This window comes from Condylostylus longicornis, unplaced genomic scaffold, assembly GCF_029603195.1.
Source record: "Condylostylus longicornis isolate FDR11 unplaced genomic scaffold, ASM2960319v2 ptg000018l, whole genome shotgun sequence".
Lineage (NCBI taxonomy): Eukaryota > Metazoa > Arthropoda > Insecta > Diptera > Dolichopodidae > Condylostylus > Condylostylus longicornis.
In genome coordinates, this window is record NW_026577987.1 from 11,909,619 (window position 1) to 11,931,662 (window position 22,044).

General features: G+C 23.9%; 1 protein-coding gene across 3 annotated transcripts in view; it reads right to left on the reverse strand.

The window, feature by feature from the left end:
* Nucleotides 1–22,044, reverse strand: part of LOC129606405 (probable serine/threonine-protein kinase DDB_G0282963) — a 196,605-nt gene that overhangs the window by 78,853 nt on the left and 95,708 nt on the right. For 2 of the 3 annotated variants that reach the window (XM_055516725.1, XM_055516726.1), the window contains exon 5: nucleotides 4,127–4,369. In XM_055516725.1, the coding sequence (XP_055372700.1) occupies nucleotides 4,306–4,369 (64 nt within the window). In that variant the 3' untranslated portion in view covers nucleotides 4,127–4,305. Of the gene's footprint in view, nucleotides 1–4,126; nucleotides 4,370–22,044 lie in introns of those variants that run through there. The other variant, XM_055516724.1, reaches the window with a different exon arrangement.

Consider the following 22,044-nt stretch of genomic DNA (forward strand, 5'->3'; position numbering starts at 1 on the left):
GAGTTTTATATGATTTGCATTTACATATTATATAAAAATGAATTTTTCACACAATTAATACAATAAGCAAGTACATACATATGTACATACATAGGTACTTACATCATATATTATAAATCTTATAAAATTTGCAATAATTACAATATCATAAGTATGCACATATGGATGAACACTAAGTATTTTAAAATAATATTCTTATAAAAAATACAATGTACAACCTATATATGTAAATACATATGTAATTATTATGAGAAGCATTTACATATTATATAGTAGAAGTATGTATGTGTGTATTCAACTTCATAATTTTGAATATTAAAAAACCTGTAAATCTGTTACATACATACTTAGATATGTATTACTAAGTATTTTAAATTAATGAAATAAAAGTTTAAAAATTATAATATGCATGTGGCCATATATGTATGTATGTATGCACAAATGTGTGCAAGTATGTATTGTATATCAATATTAATATGTGTATATACATATGTTACGTTCGCACTTTCCTAAATATTTTAAACAAATATTTACAAACGCACAAATATATTATTATTTCCATACATACAATTTGCTAATGCATAGTTATTAAAGAAGACAGATATAGTTCACCTGTCTTTCCGATTTAATGATATGTGTTATAAATTATAAAATTATAAAAATATAAAATTTAGTAAAAAACAACTACTACAAAAAAAAAAAATCATAAAAAATAACATTAATTTCTTGTATCATTTACACATGCTTGTTTGGCTGTGCATGTGTTTTTGTCTCTTTTTACTCTTCGAAAAATTTTAAATGTGTAGTGTATGGAAATTTTATTATATGTATATAAAAATATGTATACTTATATTACCAACACTTTTATATGTTGAATAAAATTTGATTTCAATGTAGTTGTTTATCTACCATTTTTATATTTACAAACACTTTTAAAAATTTGTTGCTGTGTCGCTTTCAAAATAGTATGGCAATTTCTAGAAACCATGTTGGATTTTAGTTTTTTTTTTTGCTTTTTATGTGTTTTATTTTCAAATACTATTGTAAACATTTTTATAAAATAGGAATTTTTTTAATAATTCTGTATATGTACATTTATTATTAACCCATATGCTATATACTAACACACATTCATACCTCAATTATAATTTATATAAGAATAATAATAATAATAATATAAAATATACTGTTAAAAGAAAAAATTTCCCTTTGTTTAGAAATTAAACATGAAAAAAATATTTACTCGGCTGGAGTGAAGTGAGAGTATACGGTATACGGTATAAAATATAGAGTAATTTATTTTGTAGATTTCATTTACCTTTGCGAAAAAAAATTTTATACAATAACTATAGAGCTTTAGTTACATACATATGAATAGTTCTATTTGTAAGTGTGTATGAATGTCTGTAATATTTTGCAAAATTGATGGCTGGGGTTAAATAAAGGAATACAAAAAGAAATTTGTACATATAGGATATGTATTGATAAATATTTATGTATGGATGTATGTATGTTTGTGCATATATAAAACGTGTAGAAAAATTAAGGAAAGAATGTAGCAAATATAAACATACATACATACTTTATTCATGTTTATATAAATATATATACATACATATATACACCTACGTATTATATTGAAAGAAATTTAATAAGGACATAAAGACTCTTGAAAGTTAAAGAAATTTTTTTTTTAAAAGGCAATGTTTTTTGTTTTTGTAATTTTTTTCTGTTTCATTCGTTTTGCTCTTCTTTTCATTTTTACGTGCATAAAAATATTAAAATTTTCAAAGGGAGGAAGTTATATAAAAAAAGTGATTAAAAGAATCATACAAAAAGTAAGTAAGTATATATGTATATATACATATACTCATATATATATGTACATATTTAAGAATCATTTTGATGTCATGACCTTTATTTATTTAATGGCTTAAAATTTTATTATTATTAATTTGGAAGAATACAAAATTTTTATGTGGTATCTGGTATAAATTTAAACATATACTTATGTGTGTGTGTGTTAATTGTAAATGGTATAATTTTTAAATATGCACACATAATATGATTATTATCACTATATACAGATGGTATTATAACTAAAATATTTTAATAGTCAATAGCGGTCATACAAGATAGTGTTGCTCTTATGCCATTGTAATATTTTATAATATAATTCATATTATCAAATAACTGTTTTTGATGTCGCATCAGTAGCATGAATTTTATTAATAATTGTTAAAAAGCGTTGACTATAGTAAACAATAAAATTTAATTGTTACACTTTAAATCAAAATGAACATTGTATGAAAATTTTGAAAAAAAAAAACGAAAGTGTTTTTACGCATCAGCAAGTTTATTTACTGCCTTCTATTGTTCGCTTGTTATTCGAGTTTTCATATTAAAATATGATATCTTATGAAAAGTAAAAATCGTTTAGACAATCGCAGTAGATTAGTGTAGTTAGCATATGCCACCGCTAACTAAGTTTAAAGTGCGTCATTTAAAAAAATGCGACTTAAAAATCGTAAACGTAAACATCTTATGTAAAACCAACAAAATTTTGTGACAATGTTTAGCAAATGACGTAGCTGTATCTTAATCACAGAGCGTGTATCTTTGTAAATTTGAAGATTTTTGTAGATTTTAAGGAAATCAAGTGGGGCAAAAGGTTCGTGGCAGTATGGCATGATTTTATTTATTAGAAAGATAAATTTAAGGACAATATAAAATATTCAATTGATTTTAGTTTTATGAGCATGGAATTAATATATAATATTGCCATATAGTAAAAATAATCTAATCATGTTTCTTCAATATAATAAAAAATTGGATATATTAACAAATAAAAATATTTATTTTTATGTTTATCGAATTTTGTATATGCAATAAAAATATAATTTATTTTTATATAATATTAATATATGTATATTGTGGTACTTAAAATGAATATTGTGTCATTCAATAATATTTCTTATAAAATTCGAAAATTTTCTTCTACGTATATATCAACTATACAATGACAATATATAGATGTGTTTGTGTAGTTGCAATGCGTATAATTATATTAAATAATCTTCAATAAGGACATTCAATAATTATTTATAAGGATTTTATTTTGTCATGTTCAATTTAAACGTATTTTATTAAACAATCATATTTAGGCAAATACATGCAATTATAACTAAATTACTAAGCTTTTCAGAAGGGAAATACGTTCTCTTTTCCTTCCTATACAAACACAAACTTCCTTTACTACATAAGCTTCCTATAAATGTACACATTCTGCGTTTATAGAACTTGTAACAATATTCTGTATTTATTTTTATGTGCTTAGTATATTTTAAGACAAAGATTAAGTACAACACTAAAATTTTATTAAATTATAATTTGTTTACAATTTGGTACTAGTTGTGACTACTAAAAACTCACTACAACTTGGAGGCGCAGGGTAATATTTCGTCTACCACCATATATTTTCTCCAAGAATTGTAAAATAAAATTGTATACTTTATTACATTTTTCAATATGAATTTGAATATATTTTTATTTTTTGTTTTTAAAACATTTTATTGGGAAAAACCATTATTTCTCGCCTGGAAATATGCAATTTTACTAGTCATAGGCTGATTTTAAAATTTTCTAATAAATTAAAATTTGTTAGAGTAAGAAAAATGCGTGTGGATTTTTATTTTGGTTTAATTCATGTGTGTGTACTATTTACGTGTACGTTAAGTTTACAATAGAACAAGAAACGGAAAAATAAATAATTAATAAACATAATATGTAAATTATAAAATGACAATTTAAATATTTCGAACATTTACAAATATATCGAGAATATTATTTCAGACAGGGTCGAACATTTTAGCACTACCCTTCATATCTGACTGGTCAGTGCCCTATAATTAATTATTTTAATTATCAAATTAAGCAAACCATAAAATTTCCATAAATTTTTATCCAAACTACCAACATACAATTTGGAAAAAAACATCACTAATCCAACAAAGATAAATTATTTTTTAGTGATTTTTAACAATTTCCGAAACTTTAAGAATACTTTTGCTTTAAGTTGCTGCCCATTTCCGTTGAATAAAATTTAACATTTTTTTTTTTTTTCAAAAGATTAAATCAAAAATTCCAAAGTAGATGATCAAATCAATTTTCTTAAAAAAAAGAACATTTTCATATGACTGTAATTTTGTCAATTTGACAATTCCGCATTGTTAACTTTTTATTAAATTTTAATAATTATCATTATATAAGTATGGTTGTATTAGAATTAAAAACAAAAATGACGACTTACTTGTGATGCTGATGTTGTAAACTATTTCCAATTTCTAGGCCATGATGAGAAGCATATAACCTGTAATTTGCCAAAGAAAAAAAGAAAAGAAAAACAAAATCATTAATGACAATATAATTAATGTCAAATTAAGATTTTATTTTGTAAAGATGAAAGAAGATGCTGATTTTTTTCTTCTTAAATGTTCATCATAATTCAATTATATAAACATGATGAGAATTAAGTCTAATCCGATTAAAAAATCGATAGCATCATTCAAAGAATGAAATTTTTCATATGTATAGTTTGGGTACTATTATATATAAGGGTCGCTGCGTGTAAGTTTGTAATAAATAAAATGAAATTTGCCTTTTGTTAAAATAGATTTTAAAATAAAAATTTTGTTTAATGATTTTTTTAAGGATTACGAGCTTAAAGGTGTTGTAGTTTAATGTTTTGGGAGAAGTGATACATTTTCACTTATATTTGATAGTAATTGGCATTTAAATTTATTGAATGTGAAAAAAATTGGTGTTTTCACTTTCACTTTTTTCATAAAAATTCGAATTTATAATTTTGTAGAATATTGGGTTAAAAATTCAATTACAAAACGGTTTTATGTATAAGTGCTGTCAATGGCATTATAAAATAATCGTTCCAATTTTTCCTTAAATTTTTTGTAAATCCAATTTTAAAGTTGAAAAGAGCTCTAGCCGGGATTTTTTAAATATTTCTAAATTATTCAATCTCAAAAGAACAAATGCAATCTTAAAATTTAAATTTTTAAAAGAACATCTTGCAAACTTAGTAAAAGATAAAGATTTTGCAAATCTATTCAGGAAGTATTTGTATAATTGGAAGCATGTTGCATAATTTGTTATAAAAGGTTTTTTAGGGATATTGTGAAATATAAATATTTTTTTTTATCGTCTTTAATCCTGGGGTATCCTGCATAACCATACCCCAGTTTCTTGCGTCATTGGGGTTTCAACTAGGTGGGAGACGATTTATTGATGGTTATTGATATTTTATTGTTCTTGTTTTGCTGGAATTTGGATACCATGTAAATATGACAATCAGTTAATATTAATTTTATATGTAATGTAAAAGTAAATCTGGGGAAATTAGATCAAGAGAATCAAGGCAAATCGAAATTAGTTGTTTTCGCAGATCAAGCTTAATGATTTAAATTTTTTTTTTTTAAATCGGTCGGGACCCTACAGATGTCGCAATAGAATCGAATTTTGTTAAATTACGTTTGGATTTTGAAATTTCAAATTTAGTTCAATATGTTAATTTTATGTTAAGCCGTTTTAGGCATAGTTCTATCACATTTCCACAAAAATAATTGAAATATTTAATACCAATACTTGTTTGAACTTGAATTCTGTTGTTAATATTAGAAAATTTTTTTGATCATAGGCGGCATAGGGACATCATAGGAGTCATGCCTCTGTTTCATATAGTCATAAGTTTTTCATTAAGCAGGAGACTAACCTGTCGCATTTATTATCTGAAGTTAGGTTTGCCTATTTCTTTTTGTGTTCTTAAAATTATCTGAACCAAAAAATATACAACTCAAATAAGACATTTTTTGAATTAATTTAAATTTAGTAGCTTATGTTTGAGGTAATTATATTGTGAATCAAGTTTCTGAGCTGTTTCATAATTAAAGTATTTGAAATTTTAGTTTCATGAATAAAATATAGAATCTAAATTTTCTAATTTATTTGGGTCTAAAAATTAAATTTTAAATTAAAAGAAAATGGGAACTTTTCAAGTATACCATTTATACTTTAGCAATCAAAATTGAAAATTATAATAATTTAGAGATTTATAATTCACAATAATGGAGATAGTATAACAGTAATAACGTTTTCTTTTAAATTCTTTCTGATTTGATAACATTTCTTTGGCTTCTGAAAACATTTCTTTTATTAAAAATTCTTATTATTAAAAATACCATCAAACAACCTTGAAAAATTTCTTTATTTTTTTTTTCTGTGTATAAAAAATTTTTGATAATAGGCAATAATAATTTTCATGCTGCGTTTTAATAATAAATTTTCTTTTAGTTAGTAACGCTTTTCTTTTTCTTTTGGTTATGAAAAATTGTTTTTTATTAAAATAAATTTCCACAGCTCGTTAAATCATTACTTTTGATTTAGAAATTTACGCTTATATACAAAGTTATTCAAAGTTATTTTTCGGCATTTTGAATATAGGAGCCCGTGTATTATAATTTAGAATAATGGTAAATGAAATTGTTTTTATATTGCATATTAGATTATGAAATAGGACTTTGAAACTGTGATCTACACTCGACATAGTTATAAAGTTTTATTGACTCGTAAAATGCGAATTTTCTCTTCTTTTCTGACCTGAGCTGCTCAAAATAGAATGAATTTTTTTCAAAGCTCGCCTATTGCTTATATGAAAGTTTAGAAGGTTTAACATAAAATGAATTTTCAAAGACAACTTATGATAAATTATAACAAAGTCTCTGTGAGCGTGGGAGAAGAATAAAACGAAAGCGTTTCTCTGGCTGTATAGTTAGTAATGAAGCATAAAGCCGTAATAAATCGCAATCATAGTCATTAACGATATTTATATGTATATGGCATATGGCATATTTTCAGGCGAAAATTTTAAAGAAACCAAAACATTTTTTTTTTTAATATAAAATTTAAAGAAGAAATAAAATATTATGATTAATTCATGAAATTAAATTTAAATTTTCATTCACTTAGTTTAAAATAATAATTTAAAGTCCAAATATTTTTAAAAAATCTGGTCTTGAATTTCTTTTCACAAATTAATTGTAAACAGATGCAATTTCTAATTTAAATTAGAATTAGATTTTCTCCACACAATTCTCTTCTGCATAGACTTGGACACTAATGGAGCATGTGTCACAAATTCTTTACCACCCCAATGTTCTAACAATCTCGTAAGAAGTTTACCGAGACTATATATAGTTTGGTTGGTTACCTTTTCCAAGGGACGGTATTATTTTAAAGTAACAACCGCTTTGCCGAAGTTCATTTTATAAAAAGAAAAGAATAACTTCATGGGTTTTCAATTATAGTGACTTACAAACAAGCTTGTAAGGTATCTACTTTATTTGCTGCTTGTTTCCTTAACTATGATATTTTTTAACTCCCTCCGTTTTAGAAATATGAAATGTTAGATATTACTGAAAAGTTTTGAAGTTTATAAAATTTTGAAGAAAGTGTCAATAAATTAAATTTGAAAAATAGATTTCGAAATTTTTTGAATACTTCTTATTTGAAATTCTTCATTGAATAATCTTGTGTTTTTTGATGTTATGAAAGTGTAAACAAAAAAAACGTTTTGTCATATTTACTTTCTTATTACCATCTTGAATCACCAAAAATTCATTATCCTTTTTATTTTTTACTTTTTAACTCCTGGGACACCTGAGTAATTTTTCTTAGTTTTCTTTTATTTACACCATTTTATTGTTTTTCCCTTTTCTTTATTATTTTCTCCATAATATTGCGCATACTTTTTTTTGTTTTTTTTTGTTTTTTTCTTTTGAAAATTATGAAAAATCGCCTTAATACTCAATGCTTTTGCTTTCTATGTAATCGCCATTCTACTCTATATATTTCTATTTCATACCTAACATATCTTTGGGTTTCTGTTATAACATAACGGCATCCCATCTGTCGTTTTCATTTCTAAAAGTCATATTTATTATTGTAAAAACAAAAAAGAAAAATATCAACTTTTTTCCATCTCTTTCTATCACTCTTTTTGTTTTCTAAAATTACCAAATTTAATTACCTGTGTCGACCTTTATTTTTTAAAATTACCTAAAAAATAAAGCAAAAAGAAAGAAAAACTTTTGTTTTTTCGTGTTTTGTTTTTTTTTTGTTCGAATTCTACAAGGACGAATTTCGTAATGTTTAATAATAATAACAATAAGTAAAAAAGAGAAAACAATAAAATCTAAAAAAGTTTTCTTTTTTGTAGAAACAACAAAAAACGGAGAAAAATAAAAGTGTATATAGGAAAGTGAAGAAGAACAAAACAAAAAAAGGACGAAATTTATTGTTATAAACTACAATAATAAAAAAAGTTTGAAAGAGATACAAAAAAGTATGAGTAAATGGAACGAAAAAAACAAATAATAAAATAAAAAAATTGAGAGCGACAGAAATGAAAAATGAAACTTTTTTCTTATTTTTCTTTTTTGTTCTTTCTTTTAAATTCTTTTTAAACATAAATTAAAAAAACTCACTCACTAGGACAATAAGTAGCTGCAGGAAAAAAAAAATTGACAATATTCTCATTTAAAACATTATGAGAGGAAATGGGAGGAGAGAACTTTGTAGTTTATAAAGAGAATTTTTGAAATAAATTGCAATTCTTGCCGAATTTGTCATTATTGTCATCTGCTTGCAATGCAACATTGACTTTTGAATTAATTTTATTTGTATTGAAATATTAATTTAGATTCATTCTCTGTAATTTTTGGCGATTTGAGGGACAGAAAATCTTTTATAACAGCTGAAATTAAGATAAAAGGAGTTTTAAGGGGGAAAAAAACGTACAGCTACGTAAATATAAAAAAATGTGAGTGGGGAAATGCAGAAAACTATGTTAAGTGAAATATAAGAAGGGAACATTATAGCATGGTCACCCGTTTTGGTTTGTTAAACTTTTGTTTTAAAGAATTCAAATAGTTTTGATAAAAGAAATGCGATTGTACAAGAACTTAAAATTAATTTCTTATTTTTTTGTGTGAGGAGATTTTTCGCATTTGTATAATCACTAATTAAATTAGTTTTAATAAATTAAAGACAATTTTCGACGCACTCAAATTAATTAGTTGGTTCTGGTTTTCAATTTAACTCTAATATTTAAGTGTTCTTACTTAATTTAAAAATTTAATTAGTAAAAATTTCAATCCCGAAAAGCCCCTCATATAAATAATATTTTTAGCCTTTAAATAGTGTCGTTAAGACAAATAGAATATGGCAAAGAAAATAGTTAGAATGCGTTTGAAAGTAAATAGTTTGGAAGTCACTGGTCTTAATTTTGAATGTAATTTCATTAGAAAACCTAATTTATTTTTATAAAGAAATTTTCCCAAATTTTATGAAATTCGAAAATCTTTACAATTTATGAACTCAATGTTTTATAAAATCTTTTCTTTTATTATTTTTAACTTCACATGCTAAAATTAACTTTAAAACACGCTTCTTGACTGACTAATTACTAGATTATTAATTAATAAATGTGAATTTCATCCTGTGAATAAGTGAAACTTGAAACTTCATCGTAATTTTAGAATTGACTTATTTTTGCATAAAAATTTATTGAATCTTATAAACTTTATTGATCTAATTCAAATAGTTCATTGAAGAATATTGTTTGAAAGGATTGCCTAATATTGTTCATTCAAAATCATCATACATTTTTTAATTCTCTCATAATTTTGTTGACCCTATAGCATAAAAAGGGCCTTGTTCTAGACGTTAACAATTCAATTTTTTTTTAATTTCAGAAATTCTTGTTCTAAGCTAAAATTAAAAACAAAAAATCCTATTCATTTTTTCATTTATTTAACATTTAAGTTTTATTTTTTAATATTCTTATGGCTGGTAAGACAATTTTTACATGCTTCTCAAATATAACGGTAATATACACGTATCTATACGTACAATAAATAAAAAAATATTTTTTTTCTAAAAAATAAGTAGGAAAAAAAAAATCATTACTGTCTAGTTTCAATAAAAGAAAAGAAGATTAAAAGTTATTTATGATGTGTACTCGGTTCTATAATTCTTTTTATGTGCTTCTTCATCTATACTATTTAATATACAAAAATGGCTGTAAGTGTGTGTGTACTCAAAAGAAAAACCCAATGAAAAAGATTACGTAAAAACGAATAACTTTTTTTTTTGGTTTTTTTTTTTTGCTTTTTTATTGTAGCTTTAATTTTTTAGGAACTTTTTTAATGTTATTTACAAAAGTTTTTCAATATATACAAACATGTGCACAATAAAGTATACATATACATATATACAAATTCATAGTTGAAAAATATTTTATAGAAGTTTGTAATAAAGTTGGCAACAATTTATGTATGTAGCTAGGTATATGTATACGAGTATAGAAGATTTTCAGGTTTCTGGAAAATTTATAAAACTTTAGCTTTTAGTATTTTTCCAAAAAGAGGTTGAAAATAAAGTGCTTAATTATTTCACCCAGCCTGTCCGTACGTTCGTCTATCCGGTCATGTGTTTGTTTATACGATATCTACAGAAAGTTGAAAAAACTTATTACATACAATGCGGATTTAAAAATAGAACGCTGAAACTTTATATTCATATAGATCTTTGCTGCAAATTTATTTCTGTAGAAGAAAACTTTTCTTCACACCTCGACCTTTTAAAGTTATAATCCCACAAAATCCTAAAAATGCCAATTTGGCGTATAAAAGAAACCAAAAACGTCTTTTGAATTTGTCAGACGTGGAAAAATAGCAAGAGGCCTCTTCACCTTGAAAATTCACAATTGAGCATTGAAATAATAAAATGCTTTGTTAAAATTAACCGATGTCTAAAACCCGTTTTTTCTTTCTAATTCTTTATATCGTTTTCTTCTAGGCGTTAAGATATGACAATCTGAAATTTTAGCAGTTTTTAGACAGCAATAAATTATTTATTTTCTTAAAAGAAATTTTTTTCCCACCTTTATCTCATTCTCAGTTATCGCCTCTCGAAATTTGTAAAATTTAAATTTTCGGCGTCCTCTATTTCTGACTCTGTGAGCTTTTTCGAATATCAATTAACACAAAATGCTATGCCATCAAAAAATATAGTTAGTTTTCTTAATTCATTTACTCAATAGCCGAATTTGACCGTTATACTGATCCTTTTTTCAATTTTTTTTTTTTTGCTCATCTTAAATGTATGCAATAATTTCAAATATTTTGTTTTTTTAACATACATAAGTAATTTGCTTTTTAGAAAAAGAATTTTCACTTGTTCAATGGAAAAGTGCTTCTTTATACAAACTATTGGCATAATCCGAATTTCTATTTTTATTATGGGATTAAAGAAGTTTGAAACTTGTGCAATTAAATTATCATAAATTTTTGAAAAAATAAAAAAAAAAATGTATGTAGTTTTTAGTACACATTCGCTAGTTTAACGTTTAAGTCACTAATTAAACTCCTAATACAGTTAATTATACTATTGGATATAATATATATATAGTATGTAAATGTATAACCGAAATGGTTTTTTTTTAATATTAAATATTTAAAGAGAGTAAGAAGATCAAAGGGAATTTTTTAATTTCGAAAAATAAAAAAGTGAGCGGCGCTCATCCAAATCAAATATCCAAGTGGTTTGGGTCCATAATTATATAAATAAATTTTTTTTTCTTTTAATTTTCAGTCCATTCAGGTTTGGATTATAGTTTTAGAAAAAAAGGGATCAAAAGGATTTCGGGGAAGTTATTACTTGACAGGCGAGGGAAATAAAAAATAAATTTAATTCCGACAGAATAAACTGTTTACTTAATTCAACAAAGGGTTAAAATATTACACTTGTACAACCGAGAGCAAAACGTTTTAAATTTTTTTTAAAAAGAGACTTTTGCTAAGTGTTGAGTATGAAAGAAAGCTTTTTTTCTGCGTTCGAAATTGGGAAAAAAATAGTATTTTGGAAAACACTTTTAGAAAGAGGAGGCAGGAAAAAATTTTATTTAGCAAACACGGATATGCAGACGAATGGTTAGAGTAAATCTAATAACATTTTTTTTAATAATTTTCATTAGAAATTTGATAAATATTGGTTCAGAAATTTTTAAGAGTATGACTATTTTATTTGAGGTAATTAACCATAAATTTTCATTACGATTTTAATGCTTCTTTTAAATTTTTTTCTTCTCCTAACTAACCAAATGCAATAACAATTAACCGATGTTTTCAATTCTTTATGAGAAATGTGTTGCTTAACAAATCATTAATTCGAATTTATTAAGTGGAAATTTTTAACTATTTATTTTAGCCGCAAATCAAAAAACTTATAAGGGAGGTTAAGCGATTGCATCAAATTTCTAACTATTTTTAGAAAAACGTCAGTTTGTCGGTCAATATGTGCACGAGTGCATTACAAGTTAAGCTGAATCGATTTTAATGAATTTTGTTATATAAGTTTACTTTGTTTGTGTCTCGAATTGATAATTTTTGGGATATGTCAGGATTGTGAAACTAGATATTGTTACAGTTTGGTCTTATATTTCTGATAATTTTGAAGAAAGTATTCAACATACTACTTTGAAACGCATCAAAATCTTTCTCCTTAAACTCTCAATGATTATGTTAAAATTTTTTTCATGCTTATGAGATTTCTGAGTACCTTACGACTCCTTTTCCTGCAATCACAATTGGTTTCTGTTTAAACCTATAAGAACTTTAAATATCAATGCGATTCTCTTTTTCGGGTCTTTGTGCCTTATAGGGTTCCGTTCCTAATATAAATTGTAGATCTCGCTTAAATCTTTTAAGCAATAGTTTTAATTCATTTTTAACGCACATAACAATCGTTACTTTTTATATACAGGGTGATTCAGAAAACTATACAACAACAAATATCATTGGTTAGAAGATCAAAAATTGATAAACTTTTGTTCCAAACTCAAAGCCAAATCTCAAAGGTTTCCGAGTTTCAGAGATTAAAACGAAGTTTCATGAAATTTTTACTTATTCATGGTTTTTGGTTTATAACTTTTATTCTGAAAAATATAGGAACTATTTTTGATAGGCCTAGTAAAGGGCTTAAAATAAACATGTTGCTTGATTCTGTATTTTATGTACTTAACAAAATAATAATAACAAAATTGAAACGAAATTTTATATAAACTTTTAATTTGAAAAACAAAAATTGAATTTAAAAAATTTTTGAAAAGAAAAACTAGAATTTTGTATTACGAAAAACAAAAAAAAAATCTAGTAATCAAAAATTTTTTTTCGAAACTTTTCTTGGTAAAAAAAATTTATAGGTTTTTTATTTTTGCCAATTTTTGTAAGAAATGGTACCTATATGGTTTGAAATTTTTAAATGTATTTTTCTCAGATTGGGTGCAATTTAAAAATTTGAAAAAATAATTTTCGGAATCTAGACACTATTTGGCATCTGAAGTTATTAAAATTATCCAGCTGGAGCGAATTTTTATAGACGTGCCATATAAATTTTGACATTTATTCTAATAGAAATTTTTTTTTTAATAGGAAAATTTATTTTTTTTGTACAAAATGGAGTTTGTAAATGATATGGTGTTAACACTATTAAGCTAATAAACAATTAATAAATAATTTAAGGGAATTAATAAATTTTCAAGAAATTTTTCAAAAACTAAAATTGTTATACGTTGATGCAACTTAAGAGGAATTCCAGTAAAGCAATTAATTTTAAATATGCGATTGGATAGAAATAGATTTGAAACAAGAAAACCATAATTTTTTTCCGAAAGAGGTGAATTTTCTAGGAGAATTTAGTGTTTGTTTTGAGAAATTTGTAAAATTTTTGGATAAAGGCATAGATTGAATTTTCGTAAAAATTTGTTAAAACCCCTGGAACTCGGAAACCCTTGAAATCTGGCACCCAATCCGGAACAAAAGTTTTACCCATTTCCGATCTTCTAACCAATGGTATATGTTGTTGTAAAGCTTTCTGAAACACCTTAAGTAAAAGTTTATTTTTTTTTTTTGGAAATATGAATGTCATATTTTTAAAGCTTCTTTTCGTCCTTTCAGCTTTCTTTTCACGAAAAATATAAGAAAATAAACGTTTTGGTTTCATCACAGAATATATGATATGGTCTATAACCATGAACTTGTCTTGCTTGTTTCCAGTCTTCTTGTTATAATCCTGAAAATTTATTAATATAAGAAACAAACAGTCTATATAATACTTGGAGTTTAATTCAAAGGGTTGACGTAAATTATTTTACTAATAAGTCCAAATTAATTCAATTCTGTTAAATTAAATTCGAGAGAAGAAAAGTTAAAATAAATGCATTTTCCTCATAATATTATATTCCGTGAATCTTCTGGAGTCGATATATTATTTATGTTGTTATTGTTCACAGTTTACGTCTTACAAAAAAAATTTTGCAATAAACGCTCGCATAATATGACAATTTACGTTTGTCATCGAAAATATTTTCTTGTAAAATCTTTCTTTTAACACTTAACCTTCAATTACAATCGTCTACGATTTCCTGTATCTAGACAGGCATATATACATTTACATATAATACGTTTATGTGTATAAAAATGTAGATAAATTATAACTAACTTAAAAGAAAAAATTAGAAAAAAAAAGTAGCGTTTTATTTTATTTTTTAGAATTTGTAAAAGTAATTATTTTCTTAGAACAAATAAAAACTGAAAAATCCATAAAAGTATAAACATTTCCAAGTATCCTGTTTTATATAGACGTATATAAATACATATGTATGTAAGACAGTATGTAATATACTTAAGTAAATGTTCAAATCATCAAAAGCTTTAATGGTTTTCGTCTGTCGTTCTACATTTTCTCCAATTTTCTAGAATTTTTCATTCTAATTTTTTCTCTTATATTTGTTTTTCTTTCCTATTATTCTATTTTTTTCTGATTTTTTCTCGTTTCTATGCTTTTTATTTGTAACGCGAACAGAATTATAACAGTAATGGTTTTTTGTTTTTTTTTTTAAAGTCTCTAATGGTATTTCGTTTCCAGTAGCATTTTTGAACTTTTTTTTCTTTCTTTTCTTTCTTGAGTCCTTTTTCTTTTTTTTAAAATTAAACAAAAAAGAAAATGTAATACTTTTTTTTTTACGTTTTTACTTTCTTCAAGTTTTTCTTTAAAGTCAATCCTTGTGTCCTGTGTATTATTATATGGGAGATTATGTACTTGTACTGAGAAATGTTTAAATAACAAATAGATTCGTCTATACATACATAATATATAGACAAGGATATGGATATAATTTTATTACTCAAGGGAATTTTAAAGAAAAATGACAGACTGTGTTTGCTTTTATATTATTGTGAATTTTTATTGTTATTATTTTTTATTTGTTAAAATTTTAAGAGAACGTTTTTAAGGATCTTATGCTTTTGTTAAGTTCTACATTTAATGTTGTTATTATTTTATTTCAAATCTTGTTTTTTTTTTTCTATTGCTTTTTAATTTTTTTTTAAATATTTTGTTTCCCTTAAGAAAGGATAATTGATCATACTCGTTTATTTTATTCTTTATTTTCAATGGGACACGTTTTAAATAGTTTATTCTTTATCACTATTATACATATACAAAACGGTCTCCAAGCAAAAAAAAAATGAAACAGGAACAGTGTTATTATAATAATTAAATCGATAATCATTGCTTTTTTTTGCAACTAAGAAACGTCCTATTATATAGAGAATTGATGCCAGTATAACTGTATTTTATGGATATCGTATAATTCTATATACTCAACTATTTAAAAATTTCATAATAATTAAATTTAATTGCACGTTTAAAGCTTTAATATGCTTTTAATCATTAAATATATAGAACTGGTATTTATTCAAGGATTTAAACTATTATAATTATTTTAATTAAAGTTGCCAGTTTTTCTCAAGTTGTCAGTTGTGAAAGAAGAAAAAATTTTTTCGGTTTAGCTTGATAAAATTTTATTTAAAGCGCAAGTAATAAAAAATTTATTTGTGCATTTAAAATTTTAAAATTAATTTAAAGTTTTCAAAATAAACGATTAAAATTTAATTTGAAATTAGTTTTTACTCAAATCACAAATTTCAAAATTAATCTTTAAAATATTTTGATTAGAAATTCAAAAATCTTATGTGGTCAGCACATAACCGACTGCAATTTGTATTCTCTAGTTTAGTGCACGTGTTGCAGAAGTAAGGTTAAGTTAACGCTCCTCGAAAAATGTAAATTTGGCTCTTGATCAATCAGCGCCATAGCCGAAATTCACTCACATATAAAATTCAATCAAAATTGATTCAGCCGATACTTGAGATACTTGGTTGAACACGCAAACTGATATACCGGCGTTTCTTTAAAAATATCGAAAAGATGCTCTTTACCATGGAGAACCTAAAACTTAACATTCGAAATTTACTGTTATCACATAACTTTGCTTATTGTATGCAATACAGTCGATAAAAATGAAAAATTTATTATAGATGCTTGAAGATGTACCAGACGTTTAAGTTCCATTTTGATTACTATTTAAGATAAAAGCGTACAAATAGCATTCACATGATAGACAGATCGTAAATTTTGAAGGTTGTTCACATGCTATTATCATTTCCATTTTATTTGTTTTTTTCAGATTTTTAAAGCTTCTACGGAATTATTTAAATCCACTGCATTTGCAGTACAACACTATTCTGTAGTATTTTCTTAGGTTCCTTGAGACAACAGGTATTGTATGTGTTAATAAAAATGACTAAAATTTAAGTAAAAATTCTTTAAAAGTATAGGGTAGACAAAATTTAGTTGCTAAAATATTAACACAATCCATCCCTTTCATACCATTATAGTTTCTTTAAAAAGAATTTGTTTAAACAAACCATCACACATTAAGTGTTTCTAATTGTGTAAACTAAAAGCATCCTGTTTAATTTATTCATTGTCATTGCTCCCTTTTAAATGATTTCTTTATAAATTTTAAATTAAAATCACAATAATATTTAAACCCTATTTTAAATAAATTTTAATATTCTAGAACAATAAAATTGGCATTATAAAATTATAATTCTAATCCAAAAATATCTTTTATAAATTTTTAATTTTAAAGACATACGAATATAAGGTAATATCCAAATAAAATATTTTTTAATAAATATTATAATCAACAATGAAGTATCATCTTCTTCATTCACATATATGTATGTATATAGGAAATATACGTATTTCAGCTCTATTAATCTATTAAGGGCTTCATAAATTCTTCTTCTACACTTAAACATTCTTTAATAATAATAAAAATATTTATTTACAAAATAATACACAAATTAAAATCTAAATCAAAATTATAAGGAAAAAAAAAACATAAAATAATAATCCTAGGCAAAACTAATTTGACAAACGTGAGTCGAATAAAAAAGGATACATTCACAATTTCAAATTAAAATCAAAAATTAAAACTAAAATAAAAAGGAAAAACCAAACAAAATTTTAAATGGAAAAAATAAAATCGCTTCGGGGATTTAAACCACTCAACAACAAAATTAAAAAATTCACAAAATAAAAAAAATTAATATAAATAAAATACCATTACCCTATTATAGTCCTTTATATAAATACGAAACAATAGAGGAAAGGAAAATTGTATTCAAAAGGAATAAAAATTGCTAGAAAACACGTGAGCTCTATAAAGAACAAAGTATTAATGTAAAATGACACTAACACGAATGCAGCACTTTAAATATTTTTTCTGCTCAAAATAAAATAAATAATAAAAAAACATGAAAAAAATACAAGAGAATGATAAATAAGGAGAATTGAATAGAGAATTATAAAATTTATCAGATTTGGGAAATTTTACAACTACGGCATTATTTTTATTTTCTCAGTTTTCAGCCAAATATTCTTGGTGTTTTTATTATTACTGTCTTTTAAGGATTAAAAATTCCCAAATGGTTATTTTTAGAAAATAATAAATTTCTATATAATTATTCATTCATATTCTGTTAGAATATTGAGGCCCTTGAGGTATTGAGCTACTGTTTAAAATTATTATGATTTTTAATAAAGAATTTCAGATTACGAAATTGACTTTATTCTGAAAATTATTAAATTTTTAAATAATATTCCATTTCCTGAAGTTATGCATCTAAGAGAATACGAGTATAGATGTATGTGTTAATATAATTTTATTTTATCATATTTATAAAATTTAATTATGATCTCCTTAAATTTCAACATTTTATTAGAATAAATTTTACAATAAAAATATTCGTAATATTTCTTATTTTATCATAGAATTTTTAATGAATCATATACTATTACAATTTCTCTTTTGCTACTGTAAAATGCGCGTGTTTCAATTCTCTTTCATTAAATATTATTATATACTAAATTTTTTTTAACTCTCCAAATGTCATAATCTCTACATGTTGCAATGGAATCAAATCGTTGTAATAAAAATAAATGTGAATTTAATTTGAAAATATATAGATAACAATAATAATATAACTAGATTATATAAATCTAGAGCAAGAAATAAGTATATTATATAAAGAGAAATTTTTATCGGAAGGAGAATTATATAATTACGTTTACAGCTTTAAGAAGAGAGAGAGAAAAAGAGACAATTATTCTATGTATTTGTATTTTTATTTTAAACTATTTTACTTTCAATTCTTGTAATACCTTTTTGTTATACATACATATACATACATATTTTATATTTTCCTTTTGAACATAAAATTAAATACAGTTGCAAAAAAAATATTATGAAAAAGGATATTTGGAGGAAAAATGTAAATGGTGTAAAGATACAATTTTTATGTCTACATGAAATTTACCTACACACATACATATTCTATTTCAATGTGTAAATATATATTGTGATTGTGGTTATTATTTGCCATATTTCACTGTATAACATTAAAAATTCGGACAGAATTTTATTGATAAAGAAAAAAGAAATTTTAAATCAAACTAAAAAAATGATATTTTTTTTTCTTTGTTTTTTTGCAATGGGTAAATATTTTATAATTTATTTCGGGTACGTCATTATGTATAACAAATATCTATATAGTACTATTTTTATGTATATATGTATGTGAAATTAATCAGAATTTAATATTATGAAACAAAAAGGAGAGAGAAAAAAAAATGTGAAAATAAATATTGTTGGATGATGCATAAAACAAAAATAGATGAAAAAGGACATTATTAAAATGTATAAAGTGGTTTAAGAAAAAAAAAAAACAACAACAAACAAAAATAAAAATTGTTTAAGAAAAAAAGGAAAAGAGAATTAAGGATATACAAAAATTTTTTTTCAAATAGCCTATGTAGTGCATTATATTTGTCCGTATAAAATATATAAACATTATAATATTGTGTATTGCATATATATATATATATATATATGTACACACTATATTTGTTTACATTTGTCTATGTATATATTATTGTACATTTATTTTGTTTATGATAGTTAGAGGTCATTGCCATCAATATAATTTTAAAATTATTGGTTTTTCCTTTATTCTTTTGATCATATATGCATACACACATACGTGTACATACATATTGGAATGTATAAAATAATATTTTGTAATGCAGGAATGTATGTATGTGCCGCATGTATGCATAATGGACATTTACAATTTTAATAGGATTATAAAAGTTATTCGTATTGGAAAAAATTTTTATCCTTTTTGAGTTTTTTTTTTTTTGCAAAAGAAAATATTAATAAAAAATGTTTTTCTTTTTAAATTTATTCAGAGTTTTTCGTTTTTGTTTTTATTCAATGATTTTTGTTTTTGTATTCTTATTAAAATGTGTGTAAATGATTCATTTTAGTTATTGGGAAAAAAAATATGAAACCAATTTGAAAATAAATTTTTTGTCACATAATTATCCTTTGAAAAATAAAAAATTATAGGACAAAAATGTTAAATGGGGTTAATTTATAAAGTTTCTCTCTTTTTTAATATGAAGGTAATTTTTTTATGGATTAGAATGCTTGATTTGAAATTTGGGTCAAAGAATTTTATTTTACTCACATGACAAGTTTTCAACGAAAAATATACTTTCAAAGAAATTCAAAATAAAATATTTTTAGTGCGATATTTTTCAGTCACTGGGTCTGTTAATTTTATTAATCTTCCATGATCAATGATTTGCAATAATTCAGCAATTTGACTTTTAACCAAGGACTTATTTTATTTTTTTTCCCGAGCCTAATGGGGTAATTAACTGCTGCGTTAATCAACTAATTTTTGTGAATTATATTTTAGATTTTAAAATTTTTAAAAACCAATTTAAAATTTTTACTATATAAGCAAATACCATACTTTAGGGGAGCGGGAGGCGGTTGTCGTATCAACTCTCCTAACAGCTTGAAACAAGTAATAAATCTATTTAAATTTTTTTCTTTTATCTATTTGTACAATATTTTTTGAGAATAATCATGGTTTTCTTATTGAAATTAATAAAGGAAATTTTAGTGGATTTAGAAAACCGTTGGGTTATTTGTGTAGACCAAATTAGATTTTGTTTTAAAATATTAATGTTATGCATTAACGTTCAACATTGATCTTAAAATTTGATGAATTGTAGAATAAGGATATTACATCGAAAAATTTTTTCCAACATATTTCATTTTTTTATAGCGATATGGTTCTTGTCTTTGCTACAATTAAACAAACTTAAACAATGTGATACATAAATGTTTCGTGAGCATTAAGATTCTCTCTGATGAAAAAATATATTATGAGAGAATTGAACCCCTTGAGGCCTTTAAACGTGATATATCGCAAGCCTTCCTTGCATTATATCAGTCCTTAAATCATTTTCGTCAATATTAATTTAAAATACAAATAAGCGCATAACAATTTACATAGCACTACTCGTTTTCGATGCATACAATTAAGTTATATGTAATTATTTTATAAAATTTAAAAAAAATATTTAAATATTATTTGAAAACAATAAAATTTTCAAAATGGAAATCTGATGATTGTGTAAGTATATAAAGTACATATATGTCTAAAGAGCCATATTTATAAACGTAGGTGTTACAGCAAATTGTTAAATTTCATAAATTATAATTTCTGTTTGTGGAGGATTTTTCAAAATGGAGTTGCCTTTTTTTTCTTCTTTAAAATTTTTTAATTAAAATTGAATTCTTTAATGACTAAAATGAAAATTTCTTATAAAATATTTCTTTTTTTCTATTTTTCTTTAAAGATTTTTTAATTTAAAAGGAATTTTTAATTCTTATATATTTTTTTTTTTTGGTTCTCAATCTTCTCACTTTTGTATGTTTACATTAAATATTAAGAGTAAAAATGATAATGAGAAATAAGACGTACAGTAAGATGGCAAAAAAATTTCTTATCGTCTTTGTTTTTTTGTTTTTTTTCTATTTTAATAATAAATTATTATTTCACTTTTTTTTTTTTTCTTTATTATCCTTGAATTTATTATTTTTCTCTCTTAAATTTATAAACCTTGAAATTGAAAGGAAAAATTTAATATTTTGAATAAATAAAATAACCTTGAAATTTCTTCATGTCATAATAATTCAACAGAATTACCAAAAAAACAAAAACAACAGCAAAAAAAAAAAGGACGTACATATTTATTTTTTTTCCATAAATGTCCTGTATATAAAATACTTATCTATAGAGTCCTTATGTGCCATAGTAAAATAATGTGTTTTATAAGTATAATAATTTCCGTTCACGTTGAAAATTTTTTTTTATATGCGAAAATATACATATTTTATTGATGACATGCGGTTCATACATACATATATGTACATATCTATGAATACAAATGTGTGTATAAGTAGTTATGTATGAAAATCCTAACAAATTATGCTGTTGATGTGCAAAAAAAAAAATTTATTTTATATAAGTAAGAAACAAAGTAAGAAAATATCAATTTATTGTTTAGTGTAGGAGTTTGAATTATTATTGTTTGTATTAATATAATAGGATACTAAAATATATATGTATGTATATGAATATA